At 41.4% G+C, this 22,301-nt stretch overlaps 1 protein-coding gene across 5 annotated transcripts in view; it reads left to right on the top strand.

Annotated features, from left to right (window-relative positions):
• cald1a (caldesmon 1a) overlaps window positions 1–22,301 on the top strand; it is a 51,728-nt gene that overhangs the window by 13,227 nt on the left and 16,200 nt on the right. For 3 of the 5 annotated variants that reach the window (XR_008320832.1, XM_053313926.1, XM_053313924.1), the window contains exons 2-5: window positions 11,458–11,543; window positions 18,366–18,503; window positions 20,243–20,687; window positions 20,777–20,809. Coding sequence is in view for 4 of the 5 variants with exons in the window: in XM_053313926.1 (XP_053169901.1) it covers window positions 11,467–11,543; window positions 18,366–18,503; window positions 20,243–20,687; window positions 20,777–20,809 (693 nt within the window). In the remaining variant the exon portion in view is untranslated. Of the gene's footprint in view, window positions 1–10,603; window positions 10,742–11,457; window positions 11,544–18,365; window positions 18,504–20,242; window positions 20,688–20,776; window positions 20,810–22,301 lie in introns of those variants that run through there. The other 2 variants (XM_053313925.1, XM_053313927.1) reach the window with 2 other exon arrangements.

Here is a 22,301-nt window from a genome sequence, read left to right as displayed (position 1 = left end):
CTCACTAGTAGCAGATTAATGTCCTGTTGAGGAGACACAGACTCCTGCCCGGGCCTCATTTACTCTGACAGAAGGCTGGTGTCAAAACGGGGCTGTCCTGAAGGAACAAGAGGAGACTGCTTTTTCCTTGGAAATGAATGTGAGAGATGGGTGAGGGAAGGATTCATGGCATGTCACATGTTCTTGTTGTTCACACTAGAAATCTTATTCTTTTGTTTACAATGAGAGACAAAAGTTTCATTATTAAAAAGAAGCAGAAGAGAACAGATTAGACTGTTGATTTGCATTTAAAACTGATGAAGTCACATCACTTCTCTTGCACAGTTTCTCACTGGTTTAAAATTGGGTTTTAAAACAGTTAAATGACTTGGCTAGATGTTTTTTTTGTTTTTTTTGCAGTGTATTGAGATTACTATCAACTTCGTCTGTGGCTTCATTCAGCAGCTGTCTGTCATTACTTATTTACGATCCTGTTTAATAGACTTTAAAGATGTCACAGTGCACCCTAAGGTACTGAGAGACTCCATGATCACGTCCTTGTGTAGTCATCATAAATGCAGTTTGCTGTGACAGGAAAATGATATGGAAAAATGGATTTATTTATTCATTTGTCCTATCTTTGTAAATATAATTAAAGACTAGTTAGTTTTGCTCTATACAGTACAATATTTGCCTAACAATGAAAAAAAGATAGAAGGCTTGACTGTTATGACCTTGTTGAATTACAAAACAGGCTTTTAATGTCACACATGCAAGTGCAGAGGTGCATGTTTACTGAGACTATTTGACATTCTAGATATTTGCAGCAAATATCTTAATGTATTATTTCAAAGGAGGCGCTCACATAAGAGCTGCTGCAGTGCTGAAAGCTAAAAGCACCTGGATCCTGAGCAAACAAGAGAATGAAAGAGCAGGAATTGTTTATGTATGGTTTTGTATTGTACAGTATTGTCTTTATTAAGATAATTCACTTGTTTGTTCAACTTAATCAGTCGTTTTCAGAGGCTAGTGGAACTTTTATGAGCTTCTTATTTAGCGTACAGATGCGAGAATTGTATTAATCTTCTCAACTAACCCTAGGCAAGGAAGCAAATAGGCGTATTTTCCAAAAGCTTTTCCTTTCAGATGGAATTCAGGGGTTCAGTGACTTGTTGATCCGGACAGTTTTTGTAAAAACAGAAGCACAAGTCTCTTTATTTATTACTTTGTTCTGCGTTGACTGCAGAGAGGGGTTTTTTTTCCGTCTCCCAGCAGTTTTGCTCCAGTGCTGGCAGCTCAAAAGCACTCCAAAAATCTGTCCCAGATAATGTGATAAGTTTCTTGTGAAATGACGTGCCCGCAGACATTTCTTTTTTTTTTTGCAATGCAGCAGCGGCAGGAGAATGTCAGAGCCGCTCCATATAGCGAGGGGGGCCAAATAAACAAACCGTTTCTAACTTAAGCAGAGGACTGTGGCGTTTGAGACGGCAGCTTTTTCAGCGAGAGGAATGTTCCCTTCCAGGGGGCTCCAACTCAAAGTGCACTGCTGAGACTACAGCATAGAGCTCATATGTGAAAGTGAAGAAAGCTTTTGTGTGTGTTTAAAAATGAAATGTCAGCGCAGTGAAAAGATTGGTGTGCCTCTCTTTCATGACTCTTTAGTCGTGCAGGTGTGTACGTGAATGTGTGTGTGTGTGTGTGTGTGTGTGTCTGACAGTGTTCACCGAGATGTCACGGCAGGTCCAACATCGCCATCAGTCATGCTGTTTTGAGGGAGAGCCAACTCTGTGGCCACTGTGTAGTGAGTGTGAGAGCTCTATCTCGCTGTGCACACAGCATGCAAGAAAACCTTCCCTTTTTTTTTTCTTCTTCCCAGTTTGGTTACGGGAAAAGGCAGCATTTTTTCCTTCCATATTTGGTCATATGGAGCACCGCCAGTGAGCAGTAGCCTTTTGATGCCGTACAAACATCCCTATTTTGTGTGGGATTTGTACTTTTTGGAATGCTTTTTCTCCTATTCTGCCTGACTGTGGGTGCAGCATCTGAAAGTGCACTTTTAAAAAAGGGACACAAGCCTTTTAAAAGTAAATGATTAAGGAAGAAAAAGTTTCCTTTTCACAGTATTATTTATGATTTGGGCAGTAAGAATCCAACTCCTAATGTAAATGTCCTTTCCTTCTTAAAATCAACATTTGTAAATAAGACAGTGTTTTACAACCCGTCTTTTGCAGCCAACGGCTATATCGACTCCTCTTGGACTGTTATTTAATTTGGTAAATTGGATCAGCAGCTGACAAATAAGAATTTATCATCTTAGCTGGGTGAACTTTAAAATGCTCCAAGCAACTTGCTGAAGCTGGATTTAGTTAGATTGCTTTAGAAATTAAAATAAAGACCAAATGGTTGCAGTTTAAAAGGAGCACCTGTGCACTAAAACCTGCTGTGGAAAAGCTGCAAGATTGCGATGATGGCTATGGCATGCTGGGGTAATGTTTTTATAGCAATTTAAGTGTGACTTAGCGTCAAGCGAGAGGTTTAAGAACACATAAACACACGCTCTGCCTGAAGGGGAACGCTGGCTGGTGATGTGCAGGTGTTTTCAGCTGTCTCCCGGCAGGAGAGAAAGGTCATAATAATACCTTCAGATTGAACATGTAAAGCGTAAAGCGTGATGAGCAGTGAGAAGGGAAGCTCCTCAAACTCCCTCCATGTGTGGGACCGTGAGAGAAGAAGATATTAAAAGAACGGTGAGTCACAGTCTAAATATACGACAGATGACAGTGTGCTCAAAGTCTAGGAAGGTTATCTTGCTGACAGTGGAAAATAAAACACAGGATCCAAGAATGCAACATAGAGAGTCATTTGTTTTTATCAGGGCAACACAGAGCTTAGAAAGTATCGAGCTACAGCTTCCTTTCCAAGAGGGATTCGTCACTTTGAAAAATAATTGAAACAAATGCTATTTATTATCACGAGCATATCACAACACGCATTGGCTATGATAAGTAATTACTAGAGATGTGGGATAGTGGAGGCATCACTACAATAAAGGTGAAATGGGCCAAGAAACACAAGCAGTCAGACAATCAGACTTCTTGTAACTAAGCCAACATTTTAGAAAACAAAAAATAGTATTGAAGTTCAAAGTTGAACCTAGAAATATTTTTAAGTGTTTCTAATAATAATAATAATGATGATAGTTTGGGTCATAATTGTACCACTGGCACTCATTTTCTTAGCCAATAAGTCTATCTAACCTGGGGTTGTGTTAAACCATGTTTTATGACCCGGTGGAAGAACTTTAAAGTGATTTTGTTTCATTTCGAAATCTCAGAATTTACCTTGGTGAGTACAATCGTATGACAGGAATTATCCTTTAAAAGGTTTTTAGCTAAAGTTTGAAGTTTTAGTCTTTTAAAGTGGGTGGCGCTCAGTTGGAAAAAGATGATGTCATGTATTTTATAACTGTGGACCAATCAGAGTTTTTGCAATACTTGAATTCAAATCTGCTGTGTGTTTGTTTGCTTGTGTCCACATCACTATTTGACCATCACTGTTTGACCATCACTGTTTGACCATCACAAACCACACCCATAGACGTTTTTGAAGTGTTCAACTCTGAAAAGAATATTAACTAAGAATGTTTTTCTTCCCAACTTTCAATGTTGTATGGCTCATTCAGTCATCGATGCTAAAGTTAGAGAGATACTTAAATTTGAAACCATATGTTCAATACTACAGTTTTGATGCTGTTCAATTGCTAGTTTGGTTTTACATTTGATCTTTTGGGTCACTGACTCAGTGATAAATTCAGTCATTGGTTAATCCCAGCAGTGCTTAGTGTAGCCTGCCAGCACCCTGTAAAGTATAATGCATCCAAGGTATTCCATTGAGATTTTCTTGGCTCTGTGTGTGTGTGTGTGTGTGAGTGTGAGTGTGAGAGAGAGAACAGATAACTTCAGTCAGTCTGTCTCTCTGTGTATGATTCACATGGCACTGAGAGGTGTTATAGAATGTGAACCATTGTCTGGGAATGCAGGAGTCTCGATTTTCCTCACCAAATGGAAACTTAACATCTTTAACCTTCAGGTCTTTTCCCTACAACTGGTGTGAAGTTTCCCCTAGCTGGTTCGTCTTCCTGCTGACAGCCAAAGTCAGCATAAGGGAGATTGTAGGGCGATTTGAGGGAAGATTGTGTATGATGGCCAAATCTGAAGTCACTGATGACAGTGCATCTGAGGCATTCAAAATCCAGAGCCCATCTCCTGCCCTTACCCTCAAAAACGTCGGCATGTTATCCCGCTGCATTTCTCGTGCCAGAGTGGCATTAGCTTCTCAGGTTTGTCTATGAATGTCAGCTGCTCATGCTCGGTGAAATTTTTCCTCATTCGAGCCGAAGCCACACTTTTTAAAAATTTGTTTTGGAAGAGATAGAGTGTGAGCGGAAAGCAGATGGTATTGAGATTGAGCTGAGCTCTGATGCTATAGACACAGCTTAAGACCTGGGCTTTGACAGCCTAACCACAAGCTACTGTGGTTGATATTCACACTGTGGCATGCAGATGCAGACAGATGCAGATACACAAAAGAAGCTGGTCACTTGGACATGGGTGAATCCTATAAAATTTAAACTGAGTACTAACCTAAATTCTTACTAATCAAGTGTCTCTTCATATTTTAGCTGAACACGTAGTCTGCAGCTGTTGGCTAAACTGCCGTATTGTGGGCCAAGAGGAAAAGACACAGTGAGGAAAGGGTGAGAGAGAAATGCAATACAACTGGGTAAAGACAGTAGAGTCCGACCGATACTGGATTTTTCAGGCTGATGCTGATATGCTAAATATATCAACTGATATCACTTTTGTAATGTTAAATGTAAGCAATTATTTTTGATTAGGGTGCCTTTAACTTGTTTTTGAAAGGCAAAATATGTACTGAGTGGGACATTTTTTTGCTGAAAAAAAGCATAAAAGGATCTTTTATATATATATCTTGCTTTTTAAAAGCTAAATGCTCCACTATGGTCAACAGCTAGTCACTAGCTTTGTCTGTTGTTTGTTGGGTTACAGTGAGTTAAACTGAGCGTTTTTGCTGGAAGTAGCTGATGGAAATGAGACTGAACCAAAACACTTAACGCTGTGGGCTGAAAGACACTAAAATGCTCCGTAGAGGGGAGATAAACTGCAGAGTGGCGTGATAAATCTATGTGGGTCTGTCAGAACGAGCAACCTTTTTCACATTACACATAGTCACTTTATCCATTGTTCATATAAAAATGTTGGCTGGTGCAGCTTTAAATCGAGTTCTTGTTGAAACAATAATTGTTTTTCATTGGCTCACAGAAACACCAGTATATCTGTTGTAAGGTAAAAGCAGTTGATATATCATCTTGCCAATGTATCGGTCGGCCTCTAAAAGTCAGACAGAGAAAAGCGATACCCTAGATGACAGATGAAGCTGAGAGAAGGACGAGCAGGGATGGAAAGAAAAAGAGAAATTCTTGGCCTTGGTTGTGCCAAAAAAGCTCCAGTGAATTTATGAATACGCATCCACAGCCGCTCTGCATCCTGGGACTGAAATCGTGTTAATGCTGCCGAGGCCTGGACGTGTGAGAGGAGACACATAGCACAGAGAACCACAACCACGAAGCCAGCTTTCCAAACACAGCTCTGTAGGTGGTGATGGATATCACACATGTACACACATTTACTATACCATAAACAGGCGCATACTACACTTTTAGTGGCTTGAGTATTTGCAGTATTACAGTTGTAAAAGCAGTGCGCTCATTTGTATATGTACGCTGCATGTACTTCCTCTGCACACATCTGCAGACTTTCACACTCACGTTTATGGAAATACCCAAAACATATTAACAAATACAAATCCTGTTTGTTAAATATAGTTTATCAATGATGCACACACCCTCACACACAGCCTGAACATATTTTAAACACCCTGTCAGACTAGTCTCATGAGACTCCTTACCCCTGCAGAAAACATTAGGTTTACCCAACTCAAACTGTCTCCAGAGCCCCAGCCAAAACAGCTGTTAGTGTGCACTACCTACAGGCATGCAGTATCTGTCTCTCTTTATTTCTCTCTTCCTCCCTGTTTTACTGCAGAAGCTTTATCTATGTGATAAAATCATCATAAAATGATATGCCAGAATACATTACCAGTATATCTTATCTTACACTCTTACCAGTAGATTTCTCTCTGTCTGTCTTTTTTTCCTTCTATCCCACATGACTCACAATATTCATCTCATTCTGTCCATGCACTACTGCAGTTAGCCACTGGAGCAAATTGGCAATAAGGTTGACGTGCTGTATCAAATCAGAAACGTGACTTTAGGCTGAAGATAATGTGGAAGTACCTTAAAGTGCAATGCTGTTGACGATCTTGACTGTAATTCCCAATTTAAAAATCATCAACTTCTCTCTAGAAATACTATGTCAATCTTTTTTTTCCATCTTTATATGCAGTTTTATAGCCCTGTTGTTGCTGTCTGTTAGTATATTAATGATCTATGTTCATGAGCTGGCAGCTGAGACCGTACACATTCCTGCCAACAGTTCAACGCTGTTCCACTCATCAACAGTTGGTGGCAGTAATGTGCAAGGGAACACAGCAATTCACCAACAAGCTAGCAAACATCAAGTAGGGCTATCTGCGGACTGGCGGTATCTACATGACACACCCACTTTATTATATGAGAGGGGGGTTGGGGTGTGCGGTTGCAAGACTGCAGATAGACAAACAAGGTTGTAAACAATGCAAGAAAATCAGCTTTGCAAATGTTTATTTATTGTGTTTTTGGGTTTGTTTTTTATGTAAGTGAATGTCTTCAATATGTTAATTAGGCCTCAAGGATACACGTAATGCAGTTTGATTAAAGAAAACAAACACTGCATGTGACCATAACTGTTCGTTTACAAGAAAGCTCAGTAGAGTACCTTTAAGCTAAGGCGACGACGGAGAGAGAGGCAGTGTGTGAGAGCCATTCTGGAAGACATCTGACAGCATTTGAAAAGAGGCAAATCTGTTGTTACAGTAAAGCCTCAAATTTGTCAGTATACGGAGGCAATTGCATTTTCATCCGCTACAGCTTTTGACTAGAAACCTTAAAATTTTAGTTGACTGGCTGACTGAACTTTGATAGTTGAGCACAGCGTATGTCAAAATACTGAAATCCTTCCACTTGGCAAAAGCTTCATTGAGGCCTTATCCTTCAATATACAGCCTATTCCACACTTTTCAATGATATTTGACATTTTTTATTATATGATTGGATATCAATTTGCAACAGTCAGAACATACTTTTTTCATTGTTATCTGGTCTCTGAAGGCAGTTACTAGATCTGAAAAAATAAAGGATGTGTGGCTAGTAAAAGACTGGAAGTAGCTCATGAGTTCACGTACCTACCAACCATGGGAGGGGGACAAAATGTCATTCTGCATTGACACAAAGACGAGATAGGCCAGGTGTTGTGCCAGTGCTTTTCACATTTCAGAATACTGGAATGCCTCCATTCACCTGGACAGCTGCACAGCTGTGACTCCGCAGATGCAAAGACGTATAACTCTGCCTCTCTTCTCCTCCAATGGCAGTATCTGTATCATTCGCTTTTCTGTCCTGCTCTATAAACACAACCCTAATAATAATTCACCGTTCCTTCTTTTTAGACAAATATGGCAAATGCAGACAGTGGTTTCTGTTGGCACCCTTTGATGTTCTTGCTCTTTAATTTTCTACTTGAATGGGAATCAATGGATGAAACCTAGAAATGTAAATATATAAACCAGAATTTCTATTGGTGGCAGTTAAATTTTCAGTCTCACACCCGATTTGCCCTAGTTTTTATAACAAACTGGGTGAAAGACAATTCAGACATTTGAAGACAAATTCAATATTGGTGTCAGAAATGCTACTATAGCAGATTAGGTGTAGACATAGCAACATTGGTACGTCAGCTCGTTCATCGCTTTGGTCCAGATGGAAATATTTCAACAGCTATTGGATGGATTGCCATAACATTTTGACATGCATGGTGCCCAGAGGATGGATCGTAAAAATGTGCTGATCTCCCGACTTTTGATTTAGCACCGCCAGCAGGTGGCACCAGTAAATTTCATTATCAGTGAAATACCGAAACTTTTATAAGACAGTTCAACACAATTTTTGGTATAGACATTTATGGTTCCCAGGGGATGAATCGTATTGACTTTGGCGAAAAGATAACTCATGTCGCAACATGTTTGTTTCAGACGTACTAAGTAATGTTAGCAGTAAGGACTGGATACAATTTACAACTATTATAAAGGCCATTTTCCAACTTGAAGCTACATGTGACTGTAGCAGCCTTGTAACTACCAGCTGTAACAAGTCCCCATTGTTCCATTATTTGCCATGCTCACAGCTGGTGAGCAAATAACTTACGCTAAGCTAGTTTTTACTTGTTTATCCTCTCATTAATTCCCTTTGTTCAACAACCAAAGCACGCAAAAGATCCAAAGGAGAAGTTGTTTTTAACTGGCATGTGAATGAGTAATTTGGAGGTTCTTTCAAGTCCCCTCTGTGAAAATCAGAGGTTAAATAGGAGCATTTTTTGCATAGCTCCATAACCATAATGTGGAGATTAATGTGTTTGTCTAAAGGTTGCGATGGGATAGTTGCCGTGAGTATCACAGTAACAGATCTGACCAAAAAACTGCACTCTTCTCTTCTCACAGAATGGTAAGCCAGCGTTAGGAACATTTCACCAAAGCCAAAAATAGATGTGCTGCTAGCCCATACTTTTTCTCCAGCCCTACTCCCAGACTTTTTCTTGATCTACTTTGTGCCTCATTTGGCCGATAGGGGCCCATTGTTTTGGTGCTTTTAACTCAAGACTTCGTGAGAAGACAGAGGCATTATAAAGAGGTGTAATCCCAGTGGCTGTCAGGATAATATCAACTTGGCTTTTAAGGCTTTTTAAGAGGCTGGCACTTAGACACTGGATCCTGTGCCAGGGTCTGGCAGTCTTGACAGGTAGTAATTTGACTGGTAAATGTGTCATTATAGCCATTGTAGAAGGTTGAGGCAGACAGAGAAAGAGAAAGGGAGGGGTGGGGGGGTAGGGGAAGAGAGACGGGTTAAGAAGGAAGGGTGCAACAGATGGATGCAGGTATAAGAGTTAAATGGTGGAATAAATGGACTGATGCAGCAAAGGATAGAAGAAGAAAAAGCTGAACTTGTTAAAAAGTCTGAAAATGTCACAAACTTGTGATTCCGGGTGTGCAACTTCATGGAATGCTGTTTTTCTCTCGTTCTGCCTCTGTTAGCTTTTGCAAAGTGTGGGTGGTCCCTTCAGTGATATACACAACAGTACACATTGCTACATCTTACCAAGGGCCTTTTACTACAAGCCACATGCTTCCTCTTGTGCCCCACGTCTGACGTTCCCCCATGCAGAGGCTCCATTCACTGAACAGAGCAATTCATACATCATATACCAGCTTTAAACTTTATCTCCTGTAGGTTTATTATTCATGTTAAGTCTTGCATAAACTATCCACTCTGTAATCATTTTGTTGACAGACCAAATTTTATACCTACTTTCACTGAAGTGATCATTTTGTAAAAGTAAATGACACGTTTTTCAAAATGATCTATAACCCGCTTTTGTACAAAGTGTTTAATTGAACACCAAATGAAAACATAGTTCTCAGTGCCGCATAAATCATGCATTATTTGCAACAATAACTCCAAATTTATATGCTGCCGTGCTTGCATTACTAATAACTTTGTCTCCCTTGGCGTCGCTGGTTCTAGGAAGTATGTGATTAGACTGGTTATGTTTGGAGGCCTTGTCGGTTTTAGTTATTGCTCTCATTTCGTCTTAATTACGGTCGTCTGAATAGCCCCACATGCAAGTGCACCCCCCCAACCCCCTTCTCCCGCCCCTCCTGTTTCACAAATGACACAAACTGTGCATCCAAACATAGGGAGTGAATTCTTGTGGTGTTTAAAATATCTCTCCCTCCTCAGAGTGTAATAGCTGGGAGCCAAGACTGTGTTTACTGTACAGGCACATAGGGAGGAGGAGCCTCGGTGAGAAGATGCAGTGGGGTGGGGTGGGGTGGACTTGGTGTTGGGGGTGGGGGTGGGTAGGTGAGGGGAAGAGTTTCTCTTCTGTGTTTGTATATCCTTGTCCACGTGTGTTTATGCTTATAAGTGGGCATCTGTGTGCTCATTAGTATGCTTATCAGTGTGGGTGCATGCGTGTAAATGCACATCCTGTAACGCTTCACATACATTCTTGTGTGCATACATATGTTCCTCCTTGATTCCTTCTTCATGGGACTGAAGAGAGAAGAAAAAAGCGAGCAGCAAACATGGTTATAGCACACAGGAAGTGGGGACTCAAGAGCCGAGTCATGTCCGAGAGGAGAGTTTAGCCAAGTTCTGATATCTCACAGGAAAAACAACGCAGGGAAAGTTAGTAGTACAGATAGGGAGAAAAGGAGAGACGGGACAGAGGAGGGAGGGAGGGGGGAAGTGGGGGGTTAAACTCAGGGAAAGAAGGAAGGAGGTCACTGAGGGATGGAGGGAGGGACAACTCGCAGGGAGGGGAAGGAGCAGGCATTTGCCTTTTCTGTCAGCTGTGGCCGGACTGTGGGAGACTATTACCAGACGTTGCATTGTATCTCTCCTTTGTATTGGTATTGTGAGATGCTGGTATGGTGTGAAGGAAAAGACATTGAAGGCTAATACAAGGTATGACAGCCACAGTCCCTCCTTTGCTTCTCCTCTTTGTCTGCACATATTACTTGTTGCTTTTCAATTCCATCTTGTACCAAACTAGAATTGGCACTATTGGATACTCACTATAGTATTTAAATGTTCTGTCAAATCAGGAGCGGTCATGTCACTTTATCTTTTTCACTCAGTTGCTTAGTTATTGCATGTTTGCTCTGCTCCAGTCTACAGTAGATGTTGGTGGTGGTTTAGCGGGGATCGTAGATGTATGATGGGAGGCTCAGCAGCTCCTGGGTGGTCTCAGTCCTCACAGCACAGCCAGTCACGTACCCTAACGGGGTATTTTTAGTGAGAATGCCCTTAACTGATTGAGTGAACATCCTGTGGTGGCTTGTCCTTCCTCTCTTTCTATCCTTTCCTTTCTTTTCTTTCATTTTCTGCCTAGAGAGTTTGTGGGCCTAGATTGTAGCCACATTGTTTGTCACCTTACTGAGGCTTCTAAACACAAAAATGTGACTACACATACCAGGTCAGTACGATGTGTGAATGGATGGATTGTACTTATTTGGTATTTTTGAAAAAATACCAAAAAATGTGAACATGAGCTCTTTAGTTTGACAGTTGAGCAAGCATTTTGCCCCCTTTGGACACTTTAATGACTCAATGTTTACTGTTTAGTCCTTCCAGAAATTGAGTTAATTACCATGTTTGTGTTTGGTGTTGTCATCCTTAAGGGCACAACCATGGAGGAAATGGACTTTGAGAGGCGTCGGGAGCTGAGGAGGCAGAAGAGGGAGGAGATGCGCCTGGAGGCCGAACGGTAAGACCCATTTAGTTGTCTTTTTTTTATTGACACCTGCAGATTGGTGCTCCAGGATTTCCCAACTGCTTCATTTGTAGTTGCAAGCCACAGTTTACATTGCTGTCATTTACGTAAGATCTTACTACTTAGCTTGTGTGAAGAATTCCTTGGCTGAGGGAGCAGCCTGTGTTGTGTAATGAAGCTCTAGTTGTCAATGCACAGCACACCTCCTCTGATGTTCATGCCAAGTTGGAACCAGAGGGAGCCAGCGCTGCTTTAATAGCACAGGACCTTTTTTCCGGGTCTTTAAAAACATTGCTCAGCAAATATTGGCTTCCCGACCCAGGACTCAAAGAAAAAAGGTTGATAAGCAATCAGATAAGCAATGTGATGACCTTTAAGTGGGAATTTTCAATCATGGCCTCCCTCCCTTTTTTCCAATTTTCTCTCCTGGATAACGTGGCCATGTGAACTCCCCTTGACTCAATGGAAGAAATTGATTAAACTGAAGTTCATTCCAACCAATTGATTGAGTGGTAACACGCCAAGTGCAGTAATCAAAAATAGTAAAAAGGGCTTTTTATTGTGAGAACTTGATACATGGTCTGCCAAGGCTTTTTATAGGGCCTTTTCACTAAAGTCTCTTCATCTGTGCTGCAACTCTTCTTCCAATTAAGGATGAGGTTGATGTGAATGCAGATACTGGTCAAGGTCACTTGCCTGTTTGATGTATTCCTGAGAAGTCTTTTATTAGAGCCAGTTACTCCATTTCTGCTGAAAAACAAGCAGACACTACCGAATACATAGATGTTTCTGTGATAATTCTTTTTTATGACACAAAGAATACGTGAGTCGCATTTACCTTATTGATGAACAAAGCCTTTTTGCTCAAGGCAGAATAGCATTTGTATCCAGGAACATGGAGGGCACACTATCCACAATACTGTAGTAGATTCTCACAGTAATACAATTCAGGGGGAAGTCAGTCATTCAGACATTGAAAATAGATGTCCCTTGTACCCTTGTGAAAATAATTTCTGCAAGGGTATTCTATGGAAACTCACTGTTGTCTTACAAACTGAACTCACTGATAGCTAAGAATTTAAAGAGTGTAGTGTAGGGGGCCCACCAATGTTCACCAACTAATCTTCGAAATTAGGTTGATTTTGCGATCCAGAAAACCAAAACAAAGTGCTCAAAGACACTAAAATGCTCCCAACTACATTTTCTTCCTGTTGCTCTTACAGTGATGCAGTATTCTCCTTTTAGATTGTACCTCTTTTAGTCTTCCATGTCCCATTTTCCTTCAGATGCACTCTAACTAGCTGATTGAATTGAAGGTTAATACATTTGTTCAGTTTTGCAGAGTAAAACCTCCATGAAGCCGTCACTGCTAGAATTATTTATGCAGTTTTGCAGTGTTTATGTTACATGGAGACGATGGAATTTGGCAGAAAATACACACTAAGGAGAGCTGACATAGAGGGCAAAGTGGAGATGGAGACTGAAAGAGAAATGGAGCGAGAGTGAAAAAAAAAGAGTAAGGTCGGTAAGCGCCTTCGACATTTACATTTTCAGCTCGGCAGGAGTTTGTCCATGACTGTTTATTTGGTCCGAGCGGCAATCATTTCAGCTGGCAGGCGACATGCCACTCCTGTTATTGATAAAAGATTGCATCTACATTGTTTCCATCTCTGCCAATATATTGAAACAATCAATATTTACATGCCCCTCTTGGTTGGACTAGTCAAAACCACATGTTGTCTCGTTGGCCTGCTTCCATTCAACCATCACTGAGCACGCTGTGAGAAGACGGAGAACGCAGGGAGAGTTTGGGGCCATATAATAACGGCTGTAGAAATGCCAAATTCCTGGCTATTATAAGTGTTTACTGGCCAGGTCTCCATGAGCTGTTTCCTACATGCTGGGACAGTGAGATAGTGTGTGTGTATGTGTTTGTGTGCTAGTTTGATATATGTGTCTCGTGCTGGGACCTGTGTGCGCTATGTATGTGCATGCCAGTGTGTGCATGTGTGCAGTTAGGATGAGTGCATGCGTGCAGTTAACCATCAGGGTGCTCACTTTACTGTAAGTGCGTGTATATGTTTGGATCGGCATCAGGTGATGAAGGTTTGACAAGCTCCATTCACTTTTCTGATCTACAACCGAGTGCGAATGTGTGTAATTGTGTTGGTGTGTGTGTATTGGGGTGTGTGTGTGTGTGTGTGTGTGTGTGTGTGTGTGTGTGTGTTCGTGGAGATCAGCCATGCCTCCCCTGTTCTGTCTTACATCAGCCTCAGTTATAGATGTAAGAAAATGATTGTTGACATAGAGGTGCACCATGGGCTTCGATTGACTTGTAGCTCTGTTCTGCTGAGGTTTCTCACACTCACTCATGCTCTTCATCAATGCTGGAGTGTATTTCTGTTCATCCACACACACACACACACACACACACACACACACACACACACAGACACAGTCACTTACACTGGAATGTCTCAACGACTTTTTTTTCCCCATTCTTCCCAAAAAGAGAGCACATGGATGTGGAATTTCCCCAGTCGATTCAGTGACCAAAGAGTATCTGCCACAGCTAAAAATAATCTTCTTTTATAACAGTATGCATAGTTTACAACAAAACTGTTGCTACTCCCTGCAAAATGCAGCTGGAGCTCTTCATCATTTCATTGAGTAGGTATTCTGCATGAACACAATGGTGAGTCATTATGTCAAATAGCTCATTCTGAACATAGCTTATTAAGGCAACGTTGAATCTAAAGCCGCCCATTGTTAATTATGGAAACAACAGGTTTCTTTGGTGTCCTTTTTAGGAAGTGTTTGGTTTTTATTTCCATCATCTGTCTCTATCTCATGCCACTACTCTTCCTCCTTCTCCTCTTTCATGTCATACTCCATTTATACTCTAGGACCTCCCCTTGTCCAGCATCATCTTCCCTAATCCTTTTTTTCTTCCTCCTCCCTCTCCTTCATCTCCTCCTTCTTCTCTTCTCTTGCCTCCTCCATCTTAACCTCCCCATGCCTTGTCTTTCTTCTTCTTCCACCTTCAGTTTTAACCCTTTGCTCCTCTTATCCTTATCCTTCTCTCACTCCTATTCCTTTTCCCCTATACCTTCCCTCCCTCTCACCTCCCCCCCTCACTTCTTCCTTTTGATCCTGCTCTTCCACTTTAGCCTTCAGCCCCTCGTTCTCCTCATCCCTCTCTTCTGACTCCTCCTCTTCTCCTCATCCTCTTTCCTTTTTTACATCTGTGTCCGCTTGAGAGACCAGGAAGGGCCGAGGAAATAACACCCATCCTCCGTGAATGAGCCATGCCAAACATCCCCGCCCCGGGTGAATGGACCGTTCTAAACATGACCCAGTGCTGCATCGTAAACCTTAGTTCTGACAGGAAGAGGGAGAAACGGAGAGATAGAGAGGGAGAGGCAGCCACGTATGTCAGTTATGCGCTCTCCACATCAACTTGGATAGCACTTTTGCTATTGTTACTTGTTGCTTACTGTCCACAAAAAAGTGCACAATTTGGTTTTTATGTTCTGTATTCGTGCTTTGCTGCTGCTTCATCTGTGAGTAAGAATAAATGCAAGCTCGGGGAATTCTATCATGGCTAACATGGTGTATTCTTGGAGCTGGCCCAGCAGAGCAAAGGGTGGGGAAGAGAGACAGACGGGGTACGTTGTGGTTCTTTGGGCCGGCAGTAGGAAGGGAAATAGTCCACAGAGGCCAGCGTGGGAATGGGTCAGCATTTCTGACAGAGTAAGCCCCCACCCTCTTTCCCTCCTATCCCTCTCCATCTCTTCCTCCAATTCCTCTCTCCTCCCCCTCTCAGCTTTTTCTTCTTTTTCTCTCTCTCTCTCTCCTTTACTCGTCTTCCTCTGTCCCCCTCTTACCGAGGAGGGGTGAAGAAGTCTTTTCTCATGGGCTTCTCCCAAATTGTTTTCACTGACATTTCTGAGATATTTTGCTGTAGAGAAAATATTTAGACATATTACTCCCTAATAGGGTTGCTGATGGCCATGTTTTGTGTTCCTGTGCTGTCCATGAAGACAATTGCGTTGTGAAATACAGAATGCTTCAGTGTGTGAATTTTTTTTTTTAACAATTTATACACATGTATAAGAAAGCTTATTATTCCATTTCCAGATGCATAATAGCTACCATATGGAAATCACATTTTGGTTTGTAAAGTTATATCTTTACATGTTACATTACTTGGACACCCAAGGAAAGAGCATCTGTTGTATAGTATACATTGATAGACACACTGCAGCTTATAACTGCAGTTACACATCACTCTGGGCAGGAAAGGGTGTCGTCTATGATCAAATCTGCAGATTACTCCTTTTTCCATTATCGTGCACACCCTTTCCTTTCTCGTTTTTCATTTCTCACTTCTCCTCTTTACTCTCGCTCTCAATTTCACTTGCTCTTTCTCCCCCCCCTTCCCCACCTTCCTTTCCACCACTCCCCATATTTCTGTGTCAGTATGCTGATAGAGTTTGGGGCCTAAGGAAAGGGATATTAAATCAGGACTTTGGTTGTGTGTGTGTGTGACTCCAGCCAAGGTTGTGATTGACAGGAATGCTAATTCAGCTTTTAGGAGTTTGTTCTTCTCTCCTACTGAGGAATCTTTAACCCTGACAATGTCATCGTCACCACCACCACGGACCCTTTTGTTCCATTTTTAGATGTTGTCATTTTCTCTTTCTCATGACATTTGGCGCTGTTTCTGGGACAACACAGTCCTCTGGGAGTTAAGGCAGTCATTTAGCAACTTTTTTTAGTTCACCAAAACAACATATCATTCTGGCATTTAAATTAAGGGTTAATGTACTTTCCGCTGCTCGGGGACTCAATTGAATTTGATGGAATATGAATGAAATTGAAAAAAAGGCGGTATGAGGAGGAGAAATTTATTTCTTTAAGACTTAAAGTTCCATCTGGATTTGACCAATTTTGCTGAATTATCTGGACTAAGCACACACATGCACACATGTAAAGCATTGCCTGACGTCACTGATGTCACCGTCCCCTAGGTCAAGCTTGGGCGTTAACAGATTCATCTGTTCTGTTATGACAACATTCTTCATTTGAGAGAAAGAAACGGGAGGTGGGGGAACAGCGGAGGGGAAGGAAAGGATGAGGGAAACTGTTGTTCACAAGCTGTAAAACCTCATATAAACCCAAGCAGCTTTAGCTCGGCTCACCACACATGTTGCAATTAACATGCAATAGCATGCTTCGCTGGCTGACCTCAAAGGCTGTACTGATGTTAGGTAGCTAGGCATGTGGTTAGTGGTGGGAGTGTAAAGGTCAGTCGGGGCAACACAGATCAAGCATGGAGCCGAGTTCATAGATGTCAGGTGGCCAGAAACACAGCAGCTCGGGAAATGATTTGTTTCGTTAAAAGAAAAGGAAAATTTCACTCTTGCGACATTGGACATTTTGTGATGGTAACTGTATTCTTATTGCTAATAATGTAATGTATTTCACTGTCAAAAGTAGTGTTATTTTTTGGGTGTAACCTCTTTCCTTCAACCTGTCTACTTCTAACCTTCCTCTATTTCTCAGAATGACTTTGGACCAGCACCAGAGAAAGGCTTCAACTTCTTGCTTTCAATCAAATTTAAGCACATAAATACAGTAGCTCAGTAGCCAACTGAATTATAAACAATGGAGTTGTGTTGCATTCAGCCGCACCCACCATTTAAACCACTGCATTTAATAAAGACGTGCATAATCTCACAGTATGCCTGCTTTGGATTTTGCTCTATTGAAGTAGTTTGAGTTCATAGATCCCAACCTTTTTGACAATATTTTTGTTAATGTCAGAGCGAGACAGTGAGACTAGAGGCAGTTCCTTAATTCTGATTGTCTTAGATGCTAGCTACAGTTAGCAATGAGTTATTTTAGCACAAAGACTGGAAGTAGGGGGGGTAAAAGGTTAAAAAAATGCATACTAGCACCTCAGAATATTTACTGATACACTTCTTTTTGTCAAACCATATATAAAGTGTTAAATTATGAGCTATAGAGGTATTGCAGGCAGATTTTGTTAGCTTTGGATAGAGCCAGGCTAGCTATTTCACTCTGTTTCCAGTGTGTATGCTAAGCTAACCATCTCTTGGCTGTCACTTAATTTTTTACAGTACAACATGAGTTATCATGAGGTATCAATCTCCTCATCTAACTCCCCACAAGAAAGCAAATGAGCGTATTACTCAAAATGAAAAGGTATACCTTTGAACTCGGTAGGAGATATTTGTGTGGAAATGAGTGTATCAGCAAAAATGTGACTTTCCAGATCTAAGTTAATGTGGTATTAAATTCCCCATAGAAATATAAACTTTTAAGACTAGTGGTGGTTTTGCAGAGCACAATTACACTGACGCGCGCACACACACACACACACACACACACACACATATCTCTCCAAGTTTGTTTTATTTCAACATTGACCAGACCAATACAATGTGTGGGCCAGAAGCAGTGTTTTTCTGACTCTGTCTTATCCTCAGCCAAGCCATGTCTGTAGACTGAGTTTTTATCAGCTCGTGAAAACTGCAGCAGCGATAAGAAGTATTGGTTGTTGCACAGTTGACAGGTCAGCTTAATAGGAGAAAAAGAGCACAAAAAACACTCCAGACAAATCCATCAGGTTTGGTCACTGTGATGATTACAGTCCAGTGTTATACGATTTTGAAGTTTCTGACTGTTGAGCTAAATTGAGGACGGGAAGTAGGAGGCACAAGATGAAGGGTTGATCGTGTCTCTTTTGTCTGCTCATTTTCTCTTTCTTTTCTTTTCTTTTTTTTTCAGGTTGGCAAAGAATGACGACGATGAGGAGGAGGCGGCCCGCGAAAGGAGGCGCAGGGCACGCCAAGAGAGGATGAAGAGCAGGGAAAGCGAAGAGACCAGCAGCCAGCCAGACAGTCTGGTCATGACCAACAGCCACAGGTGACACACACACACACACACACACACACACACACTCACACACACTCACACACACTCACACACACACACACACACACACACACCCCTCCAGCTCTGTCTGTGATAAATACTGTATGTAGTCAGCAGACGGCTTCAGACTGTTTCACTTCCAAGTTTTGGTCCAGCTGAGGAAGCAAAAGAGCAACAGGAAAAAGAGAGAACTGTCATCCTGCCCAGTCATACAGGTTGTGCCTCATCAATAAACAATGTGAGTCCCTTTTCTGTGTGAAAAAAAAATTCTCAGACAAAGAATAGAGCTACATTTTTAAACAACCTCTGCTGTATAAAATTTATTGTAGAGTTGGGGATTATTTAAAGCCTTTTCCGGGGTTTAAAAAAAAAGAAGGCAGCTATTCCTTCCTATAAACAAATGATAGCTCAAAATCAAAGCAGATTTTGTATTAAAGGACCGTTCGAAACCTTTAAAGGCGATTTATCATGCACATTTACAGGTCTATATTTTATTCTGGTATTATAATGGTATACTGCATACACATATATTGCAAACGAAACATGCAGATGATTCAAAAGCCCTAGCTTATGACTTCAGGAAGCATTTTTACACGTTAACCTCAAGTTTTTGACCTTTGACCTTTTTTAGCATAGACAGTCGACATTATAACAGTATAAAAATAATATGAAGACAAAAAGATAATGAATTTAGCCTACATAATATCTTAATAATCGATGCAATAACTAAATGTCACTTCCTAATCATTCCAAGATGTCAGTATGACAACCAACCCATGATCTCATACCTATCCATCAGAGAGGACTGACACAGAAGCAAAGCAGCAAAAAATGTCATCTCTATGCAGTTTAACTCTGTGAGATCAATCAGTCTTGGCTGCGGTGGAAGTGGTGGGACGCTCTGACATCCAGCAGCACAGACGTTGCTTTGTGGTCATGAATGTTTCCTCTCTATGAGCTCAGAGATACATCCTGGGCCCGGTCGAACAACAAGGGGATTGTGCGGGAGGATGCTGAGAAGGGACCCAGTGCTCACTGGCTATTGTCGATTGTGTGGATGCAATGATAATGTTTGCCAGACTGTTAGGTCAGAATAGTTTGAGTCACGCTGAGGTAAATGGCAGATAGTCAGTGGACTGGAAGAGATACCATAAAATGTGTTGTTTTTTTTCCTTGTGGTGGAAATCTGAAGACAATTCAGTCAAGGGTACAAATTGATATCTAGACTAGAATCTAGACCTAGATTCCAACAGATTTTTTTTTTCTGATTTGCTGTTTATTTCAAGTCCCGACCAATAGTTTATTTTAAAACATTTCTGTGGTGAGGACCTGTCAATACAGCCAAATGTCAGCGTTCTCCACATACTGGCTAAAGAGCAGACAATGATGTGGCAGCCGCTCTCGCTAAACTTTGATTTCCTGTCACAGTGTATCATTTTTGCAACCCAGACTCTTTTTAGCATCTTTTTTTTTGTAGCAGTAAAAAAAAAGTCAACTATAAAAAAAATGTTTTAAAACTAACTCCACTATTAACTAAATAACTAGGGAACAGTTAGGCGTTACATGCCTTGCTAAAGGGCATATCATTGCTAACAGGAGATAATATTATGCATTCATTTTTCTTGCCCACATTCTCTGAGCAGTTTTTGGCCTGCTACTCTGCCCTCAAGGTTTCCTCCTCCTTATTAAAAAAGATCTCACAGTGAAACGTCTGTCCTCTCTCCTCCTAGTGTGACAGAGACTGTGTCTGTGAGCAGCTCTTACGGAGGAGGCGGCGGTGACGACGAGGAACAAGCCCTGCTGGAGCGCATGGCCAAACGCGAGGAGAGAAGGCAGAGACGCATGCAGGAGGCGCTGGATAGACAGAAGCTGGACTCCGGTGAGACGGAGGTCAATAACGACAGCGTGGCCACTGAGGAAAACAACGCCGAGGAGGAGCGGCCCTCCTCCTGGCGCAGGGGCCGTTACCGCGACAATGAAGAAGAAGAGGAGGAGAAGACGATGACGTACAGCTCAAGGAGAGAGGAGAAGGAGCGAGAGGAGCCAAAAGAGGAAGAGGAGGCTGCTCCTGAGGATGAAGAGGAGGAAACTCATGAAGGAGTAGATGAGGAGGAGGAGGAGCAGAAAGTGGAGGTTGTGGAGGAAAAACCAAGAAGGTCTTACTACAGAGACCAGGTGAGTCATCTGTGTATTCATGTACTTTTGTTTTCAAAAGTTTACTTTGGTAACTGAAAGTCCCTTCAAATGTAATCATGTTTCAACAGGAATCAACTGAAGAGCCTAGTATGCAAAACAAGGTATGGTCAATGATTTAGTGATTTGTGATGCACATCCTTCAGTTGATCACCGATCCCTCTTTCAAAGAACTGCTATAATCCCTTTTCATAGGAGTTTGCCGAAGAGGAATCACATTCAGTAGTCAGTGAGGGTTCAAATCAGGCCAAGGCAACAAATTCAGTGGCTGAGGAGGATGCAGTAGCATCAGAGGAGGCTGAAGAGGTACCTGAGGATGATTATGTAGATAGCACATCAGAAAACATGCCAATGATACTGAGAAATGACAGTGAAGTGGACAAAGAGGTATCTGAGATACTGCACTCAGAGGATAATGAGGTATTATTATATGTGGTAAGGATTTCTGTAGAGGTGTGATGCACAGCACAGAAAATCATTCTGGGTAATTTCAGTGTCTTTGAAGAGATATGTAAAAAAAAAAATACTCAGACCACACAAACTTCTCTTAATAAGGCTATCTTGTTGACTTAGTGATTAACGTCGGAGCCAGACGCTGAAATTACCCAGATACCTCGTGTCGTCACAGTGTGGTTACCGCCACTGCAAACTGGCGGTAACTGAGCCAACTTTTTATGAGGTGTGGTTGCAGCCAACGCGGTCAGATTTTCAATAAGGTCAATGCTATGCTCCACAGAGTGGTCACAGTGTTATTCTGCATGTCTTCCACCTCAGCTATGAGAGCAGCAACACTTCACATTACACTGACTCCACTCTGAAAAACTTGCTGTTGCAGAGAAACCTAATGTAATTGTTTTTAAAACAAGTGTCTCCACTACAGGGCATAGTGCACAGAAATCTTTATACACCATCAGTCAAGAGTTTTAGACTATGCTAAATGCTAAATTAGTATTTTGGGCCCATTATAAAAGTAAAAAACAAAAATAATCACAGTGTCTTAAGTGAGCTAGAATTGTTTGTGATCTTTCTATTAAATTGGAAATGCAAAATGTGATAGTTAGTAGCCTGATGAACTGCAAATCGGTTTCATCTGTCCACAATATGTTTCATGTGTAGCAGTTCATTATGTTTTTTAAGTTTTTTAGGGCCTCATAACTCAATTTGTCACGCAAACCCATTAACCCTGCCTCCAAAAAACAACTTCTGAGACTTTGATTACACAAACTAACTACACTTTCAGACTCCATTTTGTAGTCAGTCTGGGTTTGACCTTTGATAAAGTAAACAGCAGTGCTCAAAGACGCTTCTTGGTACTTGGCACCTTTCCTGTTAAGTTAAAGACATCCCTCGTGTCCCTGCTAAATCTCTGAGACAGATGGACCAAATACCAAAGTGTTTATCATAAAGTGCATATTAATCTGCAAGTTCTAAAGAGACTCCTAATTAGTGCTTTATTAGAGGCAGCTGTGCAGGAAAGCTTCACCAAATGAGCCAATAACACTGTATGTTCAAATTCACAGATAGTGTGAGACAGCATTAACAGCGACAAGTGCATGTTCTGTGCTACAGGTTCATAATTGATGGTCTTTGAATACT

Source organism: Scomber japonicus, chromosome 23, assembly GCF_027409825.1.
Source record: "Scomber japonicus isolate fScoJap1 chromosome 23, fScoJap1.pri, whole genome shotgun sequence".
Taxonomy (NCBI): Eukaryota; Metazoa; Chordata; class Actinopteri; order Scombriformes; family Scombridae; genus Scomber; species Scomber japonicus.
This window is presented reverse-complemented; position numbering and strand designations above follow the sequence as displayed.